The sequence below is a fragment of the Callorhinchus milii genome, unplaced genomic scaffold (genome assembly GCF_018977255.1).
Source record: "Callorhinchus milii isolate IMCB2004 unplaced genomic scaffold, IMCB_Cmil_1.0 Scaffold1, whole genome shotgun sequence".
NCBI classification, from domain to species: Eukaryota; Metazoa; Chordata; class Chondrichthyes; order Chimaeriformes; family Callorhinchidae; genus Callorhinchus; species Callorhinchus milii.
Window position 1 is genome coordinate 39,440,608 of NW_024704742.1, and position 8,382 is coordinate 39,448,989.

Genomic DNA, 8,382 nt, shown 5'->3' on the forward strand with positions numbered 1-8,382 from the left:
TTCCATCTTCACTTTCAAATGCTTTCATAGCTTCATCCCACCTACTTCTGCAACAAACCACAACCCTGCTGTCCTGGTTGCTACCTCTGCTCCATTGACATCAGTCCAGTTCATGGCTGTTTGCTCCATCAGTGGACAAGCAATCAGCTATTCTACTCTGTTCTCTGGCATTCATTCCCGGTGTCCATCCACCTCCCCCCTCACCTTCAAAACCTGCTTTAAGATCTACCTCTTCCACTATGTTTCTGCCACCTACACCCTCACCCCCACCAGCTTGGGCTGCAGGTCAGTTGTGAATATCTTCCTGATTTCAAAGTTCCTAAATTATTGTTGTACTATCACAGAATTAGAAAAAAATGAATCTTGTTCTACATTATTAAAACAGTATAGTTTGCTTAGATACTCAATTCCTAGTAAAGAAATATTTAGGTTTAAAAGCATCTAGCAAGATTAGAAAAGCAAATTATTTGATTAAATTTGATTAAATTTTTTAAAAAAGCACAAAATTACAAAATGGATGTTTGAATTGCCAAAAGAAACGACTGTATTGCAATGATAAAAATGATTTGGAGCAGATTTAGAAGTTTTATAGACTTTTTTAAGATTGATTTGTAGAAGGTTGTTTTTATTTACCGACCTTTGGTGTCTGCTAGCGTCCTTGTGTAATCAATCAGCTGGATTTTGTTGTGCTGAATGCATTTTTAAAATAAGTTTTGCAATGCATTAAAAGTTGCAATTTTCAGAATAATAAATAACCATACTTAACATTGGTCTCTCCCAAAAGTAAACAGAAACACTTAACAAAACAGATGCAGAAACCATGAAGCTGAATTTTGATAAATCAATCCATAATCAAAGAATTTCTGAAAAGGCTATGTGAATGTTTTAACATACACAGCTGGTGGCAACTTTGTTTGGTAAATATAATACTGGAATCTTTCGATAAAAACTAAACTTCATGATCATCTAACATATGTGAAGAATTTCTATATTGTAAAGTATAGAATAATGTGAAAAGCTTGGTCTCAATCTAAACTTTCCAGGATACAATTACGATTAGATAGTTCAGCTTCATATTTGTGATCTTCTGACCAAAGGAAGAAGAATGAGGAAAAATACAAATTCAATGTCCATACATACAACAACAACTTGCACTTATATAGCACCCTCCATGCAGGGTAGCGTCTCAGAGCCCTTAACAATGGTGGAGCCTAACTCTGAACCGGGGGGAGGGGGAGATGGCCATAAGCACGGTCGAAGAAGAAAGTTTTCAGATGGAACCTGAAAGAGGGGAGTGAGGGCACAAGGTGGAAGAATTGAGGGATAGTATTCCAGAGTTTGGGGGCATAATGGCTGAAAGCATGATCTCTGATAGTGAGGCAGAGGGTGCGAGGGTCAAGCAGGAGCCTGGTGCCAGTCGAGCAGAGGCGTCGGGTGGTGGATTGGGGGGTGAGGAGGTTGGAGAGGTAGGGAGGTGCCAAGGAGTGAATGGATTTGAACATGAGTGTGAGGATCTTGAAGTTGATCCGTTCGGTGATGGGGAGCCAGTGAAGCCTGGCCACTGGTGAGATGTGGGAATGGAGATCGGTCCGGGTCAGTATGTGAGCAGCAGAGTTTTGAATGAGCTGGATCTTGTGATTGGTGGAGCTGGGGAAACCGGCGAGAAGTGCATTAGAGTAATCCAAGTGGGAAGATTACTACATTGAAACATTTGTGTTTTATAACAAAAAACAGGCAAGTTTGAAAGGTTTGCACCATACCAGATTAATGTACAGGTGATGAATTATGGACCTAATGGGTCCATAGCCATCAGCAAATGGCTTCCCCACCATATATTTATACAAAGGACCTACAAGACCCAGCTTTCAGTGACTGAGAATCAAGATTTCACTTCAATCTTCAGATTCACTTTAAAACACTTTATATTCATTCATTGACTGTTTTCCCCAAAGTCACTACTAGAATTAAAAATTATACTAAGACAGTACTCATGATTGATTCTTGGTTGCCTGGAATAGTTTGGCTGATATGTAGTGCGCAAATTAATTGGGAAGATTGGTGAATTGGAATATTCAAACCAAAAAAGGTATGATACCCATATTACAAACATTGGCGCTTTATTTCATAGTATATGGTCAAGTTAGTACATAATCAGCTCCAAAAATTTTGGATTTTTACAAAAAAAATGACACTTACAGAGCATCCATCACAACACAGGATTGACCGTCTGGATACTCCAGAATACAAAATTTTCCAAATCATCCCTCTCCCCGCGGAAATAAATAGAAACAAAATAAAATTTAAATACCGTGGGAACTAGTAACAAATATATAAATGCTAGGTTTTCACCTCAATAATGAAATCACAATCGCTAAACTATTACAGTCCATTCACAACATTGCCCAGTTGTGGGGAAATGTTATACGTACTGAACAATAACAGCGATTATATAATTTGGGAATAACAATTGGACTGAAATATTGCACTCTTTGGGAAAGAATGTTTACTCACAAAGTCAAAGGGAAAGTACATGTTGTCTTTAAAATGCATCTGCAGCATGGTAGGGAATACAAGGAGCGTATACAGTTTCTCCCTTTCCATGGAACACCACATTGCAAGAACTGAGATATTTTGGTTACCTAAGATACGTAATAAAAAATCACAGCGGGAAGCTGAGCTTTACAACATTGTTGCCACAATATAGAAAAATATAACTAGCTCTGAATGAAGATGCCCCTACTTGTAATATTGTACAGTTACTTCACTCATTCTAAGGATATTTATTTAAGTTACTAATTCAGTATAATTTTGCACATTATGCAACGCATTTTTAGAAAAGAATCTTCACACATTAAGTTAATGCCAATCAAAGGTTCTTCCAACTGTTTCAAAGAATTTGCGATTGGGTTCACTGAAGAATTCATGGAGTTTGTTGAGTACAGTGGAGTCTACTTGAGGATGGGTTCTTCCCTTAGACTCGTGCAAGCATCGTTCCCTCACGCCATCCCGGAGGCAGTAAAATCCTTTAGTTTTGTTGAAGTAAAAATTGGACGCATTAATCCTTGGGGACAGCATGAGGAATCGCTCAACTTTCTCCATTTCAGGGAAAGGCTCTTTAATGAGTTGATCACCATCTACAATGTGAATCTGGCTGAGAGGAAAATATTTCAGCCAGTTTTGCATGTGGATGTAATACAAACTGCGGTTGACTGCCTTGTAGTCCAGATTTACCCGGCCATTTCTGATTAGCATTTCCTCAACTGACTGAAAGGGTTTGTGCTTTTGCATACGATTGAAGAATACTTGCGTGTAGTCAGAAATAACTCGCTCGGTTGGGTCTCGTAGGATCAAGAGGAGCCGAGTTGTTTTATTCATGTTATAGATTCTCTCAGGCACTTCAGACGAGGTGAAATAAGCTGGAGTTTTTTCCACCGTGAGTTGACGGGGGTAGGAAAGTGGCATTTGCTTGCCATACCATTGAAGACCTTTCGCATAGTTTTCTTCCCAGTCAAAGAAATGGATTTCACTTTCTGCTGCAGTAACATCCGGATGCAAGTTCAGCATTTCCAGGAGAGCTCTGGTGCCACCTTTCCTCACTCCAATGATTATGGTCTGAGGCAACCTCTGGCTAGTCCCATTGGGAAAGACAAGTGGCTGGTAGATCTTCTGGCTGGAGTAGTTATTCGGCAATGTATAGCGCATGGCATGAGGCGGGATCCTATACTTAAGGTCAAATCTTGGCCTGGAGGGCACCACCACTGGGTGGACCAGAAACAGAAGTAGTCCAAGAAAGAAGGTAGCCATAAGGGAAGACTTTAATCTGGATTTGTTAACCCAGCGGAGGGCATACGGAGTAAACTCCACATGGAACTGGGCTGAAACTCTTCTGAATATGTTGGTTTTCTTGTGGAAACCGTGCTCACTAAAGAGAGAGAGAGAGAGAAAGTTTAAATATATATGTAGCTATTAACAGTGAATAAGACTTCCACATTGTAATAAATCTGCAGGTACTTTTTGTTTTGTTTTGCAGACATGAGCAATGAGCATTAACACAGCACAACCTATCGTTTCGCTAAATTAAAACATTCCAGCAAAAGAGGTTGGCAACAAATGGTCGGTGCACAGATCGTCCCAAATCCAATTAACAAAAGATTTCTCATTTTCAAACGACATTGCCGGGTCTATTCTCATAACATTTAATTGCATTTACCTATTCAATATCTCGAAATAAAACAAGAGTTGTAACAAAATATCGCTGGTACTGTATTTTTTTTTGCCAGAGTAATTCATTGGAGAAATATTAGTATTTAGAAGCAAGGATGGTCCAGAATATATTTGCATTGCATTTAAAGAGTGTGGCTTATCAACAGTGAAGGACAACAGCAGAGCCAAACGCTTATTTATGGGAGGATGGAGTGGGGGGGAAATAGAGAAGCAACGAAAGATCCTTTAAATGTTCTTTTTCGGGATTAACCCGTTTCTGTAACCTGCACAAAAAAACACACACACACACACACACACACCCACCCCACAGCCTAGTGTTCTCGACATACCAGTCTGCATCGCAACCACATCCCCCTCAACAGGCTGCTCTGCCGGAGAAAAGCCTCCACTCAAAAGATCCTTTATACCCTTCAGTCGTAACCTTGTCGTTTTGCCTCATTGCAGCGCTTTTGGCGTTTCCCTCCTCCCTCGGTCACAAACGTTCAGGTTTTGTGCATTTTTTTTTGGGGGGGGAGGGAGGGAGGGAGGAGTGGGGAGGGTTGGTGGTGGGGGTGGTGGTGGTGGGGGGGGGGGGGGGGGTGCCTTGTGCTACATCTGCACAGGATGATGAATGCAGTGAAGTAGGAGGTGATCCGCTGTCGTTTCCTTCAGTCGTTAATTGAGAGCAGAGGCTGAGCATTCCCGACACAGCCCCGAGAGGACAATCCCACAAGAGGGACCGGGCCATGGGATCAATGCAGAGGGCGAGGTGGCAGTGCTGCTCAAAAAAATCTGCCTTGGTCTGTCGTGTCAGAGTCGGAGGCAACTTTTTTTTAATATATATATATATTTTAATATATATATATATATATTCTCGGCGACTGGAGCTGTTAACGCTCTGTTTGTCAAATGGGAGCAGTTTAATAAACATAGGCTGTGGATTTGATCCAAGTGACGAGTGTGATCACCATAATGTTTCCAACAGAACAACATGTCCTGACTGTACTTCCCCCCTCCACCCCCTCTCCCCCCCATCACCCCCCCCCCACCCCAGTGACAGCTGCAAACCACAGCTTTCGGATGGAGGAGGACATATTATCGTCAATTAAAAAAAAGTCTAAATAATTGTACGGTGACAAGAAAGAAGAAGAGAGAGAGAGAGAGAGAGAGAGAGAGAAATCACTTCGAGTTAAAAAAAAAGGTTGAGAAATTCTAATAAGACCCACGACACTGGGTTGCAGGTTTGGAAAACCCTTCGAGCAACTTAAAGAGACATATTCTCTTTACCTTCTCCACGGTTACTACTGCAGAGAAACCCACCCTCAGCAGGCAATCCGAATCCCAATGGGTAAAATAATTTTTTTTGGGGGGGGATTCACTCCTGTTCCCAGAAGGGTTTCCATCACATTCATTCAACATCCCGCACCAACTGATCCACAGACCCACTCAAACTTTTATATATATATATATATATATATATATACTGTGTGTGTCTGTCTGTGGCCATTCAACGCAGCATTTCAAACAATCTCAACCATCTCAAGCAGCAACAGCTATTTACATGGAATATCTCACACACACATATATATATATATACAGTATATGTCGTAGTTACATGTTAACCTTCTACAGATGGTGGGAGCGAGTTATTCGATTTGGACTCGACTGGTCGGTGCCTTTGGTTTGCACCCAAGTGACTTTGATCCAACTCCAGACTGATCGACTTAATAAGTAAGGCGAGTTTTGGCAATCTCAGCAGTTTCTAACAGCTACACGACCGCCACAGAAAGCTCCACACGCTCATATTGTGTTGTGTGAAATAAAATAAAACAGAAATCGCTGGGAACACTCAGCAGGTCAGGCAGCATCTATGGAAAAAGGAAAGTCCACGACCCTTCGACAGAACAGTATATTCTGTGTATTGTATTTGCAGACGGCAACACAATTGCTTGGTCTTGGCTCAGGAAGGGATTTGAGACATTGTGCATTGTTGCAGATTGTGTAAAGGTTAAGGACTAAACTACTTGTACTGCACCTCTAGGGTACATACAGTATAAACCCCCCACCACACCCCCCACCTCAGATTGCAAAAAAAAAGTTTAGACCTGAGGTGCACTGAACAAACAAAAAAAAAACCTTTATAATCTCCGAAAGCTCTTCTGAAGTTTGCTGCTGTACAGAGGCAATGCGGACACTTCCAGAGATCTTTGGACTCGAGTTGTTATTGTGTTTCACCTGACGAGATCCAGCGTCGTGGCGACAGTCCACGGGTGGAGAAAAAAAGAGAGGTATTCTCGGAGGAGAAGAGCAAATATGCAGACCATTTTCTGCCTCGTTGTTAAAAAAAATTCCCAGGGCATATGTCAGAAAGTGGGGGGGGGGGGGGGGGGGTACATGAACCCCATCGCAGGGCACAGATGAACTGTGTGGTGGGCTGTGATGGGCTGTGGTACCTGCAGTCTCGGTGCTCAGGAGTCTCACCAACACCCAGAGCTGTTGCTGGTGATCTGAACGCGAAGGAGAGTTGGTGCTGTGAATGACTCTGTAGTGCTCTTCGACGACCTTTAAATGTTGTCGGTACACACAGATCGGTGACGGATATTTACTCATTTTCGCTGAATTTATGCATTCTTTTATGTCAATGACACCCCCCCCCCCCCCCCCCCCCCCACACACACACACACCTTTGCTTTCCCAACACCCTTTTGACATCAAAACAAGACCTTCAAAATATCTGTGGGGATTTATTTTTCTGGAACCAAATAAAAAAGCGCACACCTTTGAATCCGACCCTTGACTTTGCAAAGCCTCGAGAACATATTCCAGGACAGGAGAGAGGGTACACGATCCAGAGGTTTCACGATTTTTTTTTAACAGCACTGTGGAGTTTAGACGTCGTACGAACATGTGCAAAGTTTTGAGAGCTTTATTGCATCGCAAAGCAGTTTCACCAGAGACGTGTTTGCGATGAGGACACTTTGCAGAGCCCGAAGACGCTATGGTTCTGGTCTGGGGGGGAGGGGGAGGGGGGGAGGGGGTGTGGGGGGTGTTTTTTTTAAATATATATTTTTTTAAAAAATTGCTACTCAAACGGTTCAAATAAAAATCCAATGCGATTGCAATGAATGCAGGACATATAAGGGTCGGGCGTCCTGGGAACGGGAGGAAGTTTGCAGAGAATTCAGACTTTACCAGAAAAGGGCAACGAAATGGGAATGTGCAGTTTTAACTCTCACTTTTTTGGGGGGAGGGGGTTGGGGGGGAGAGGGGGAGAGGGGGGGCACTGCAAACCCGAAAGCAGCCTTTCGCGATCTGCTGCGATCGTTTGGTTTCAAAGCGTGAACCTCTCCGTGGAATCGCTTGAGAAAGAAAGAGAGAAAGAGAGAGAGAGAGAAAGAGAGAAATAAATCGAAACAGTACGAACGAATTCGGCTCCAACGTTACCTGCGGTACAGGTCTCCCTCACAAGCCACGGCTCAAGCAGAGTCTCGCATTCCAGCGAGAGGGATAATCGCTCCCAGTACAACTGTTCGGATGTCGCCCACAAGAAGCTGCTTTCCCCCTTCCCCTTCCCCTTCCCGCCGGGAGAGACGGGCGCCCACAGACTCCCCGGCGCTGTGCTGTGCTGTGCAGAGGCGGAACTCTGCGCGATCACCGAGGGGGCCGGACTGAGAGGGGAGGAGAGGAGCTGAGCTGAGCCGTGCTGTGCTGTGCTGTGCTGTGTTGAGCTGAGCTGTATGTGTATGAGCTGAGCTGAGCTGTGCTGTATGTGCTGAGCTGTATGTGTATGTGCTGAGCTGTGCTATATGAGCTGTGCTGAGCTGAGCTGCATGTGTATGACCTGAGCTGTATGTGCTGAGCTGTATGTGTATGAGCTGAGCTGTGCTGTCTGTGCTGAGCTGTATGTGCTGTGCTGAGCTGTATGTGCTGAGCTGTATGTGTATGTGTATGTGCTGAGCTGTATGTGTATGTGTCTGAGCTGTGCTGTCTGAGCTGAGCTGTATGTGCTGTGCTGTATGTGCTGTGCTGTATGTGTATGTGTCTGAGCTGAGCTGTATGTGCTGTGCTGTCTGAGCTGAGCTGTCTGAGCTGTGCTGAGCTGTATGTGTATGTGTATGTGCTGAGCTGTATGTGTATGTGTCTGAGCTGTGCTGTCTGAGCTGAGCTGAGCTGTATGTG

At 43.5% G+C, this 8,382-nt stretch overlaps 1 protein-coding gene across 3 annotated transcripts; it reads right to left on the minus strand.

Annotated features, from left to right (window-relative positions):
* Positions 1-2,100: 2,100 nt before the first annotated feature.
* hs3st1 (heparan sulfate-glucosamine 3-sulfotransferase 1) lies at positions 2,101-7,909 on the minus strand. Of its 3 annotated transcripts, none has more exons than XM_007888986.2 (2): positions 7,648-7,909; positions 2,101-3,922 (listed from the first exon to the last, which is right to left on the minus strand). In XM_007888986.2, the coding sequence occupies exon 2, from the start codon at positions 3,802-3,804 to the stop codon at positions 2,857-2,859; it is 948 nt and encodes a 315-aa protein (XP_007887177.1). In that variant the 5' UTR covers positions 3,805-3,922; positions 7,648-7,909; the 3' UTR covers positions 2,101-2,856.
* Positions 7,910-8,382: the final 473 nt, after the last annotated feature.

Bases quoted from the DNA above. Each gene is read 5' to 3' on its own strand.
- hs3st1 (XM_007888986.2), bottom strand. From the start codon at position 3,804: ATGGCTACCTTCTTTCTTGGACTACTTCTGTTTCTGGTCCACCCAGTG.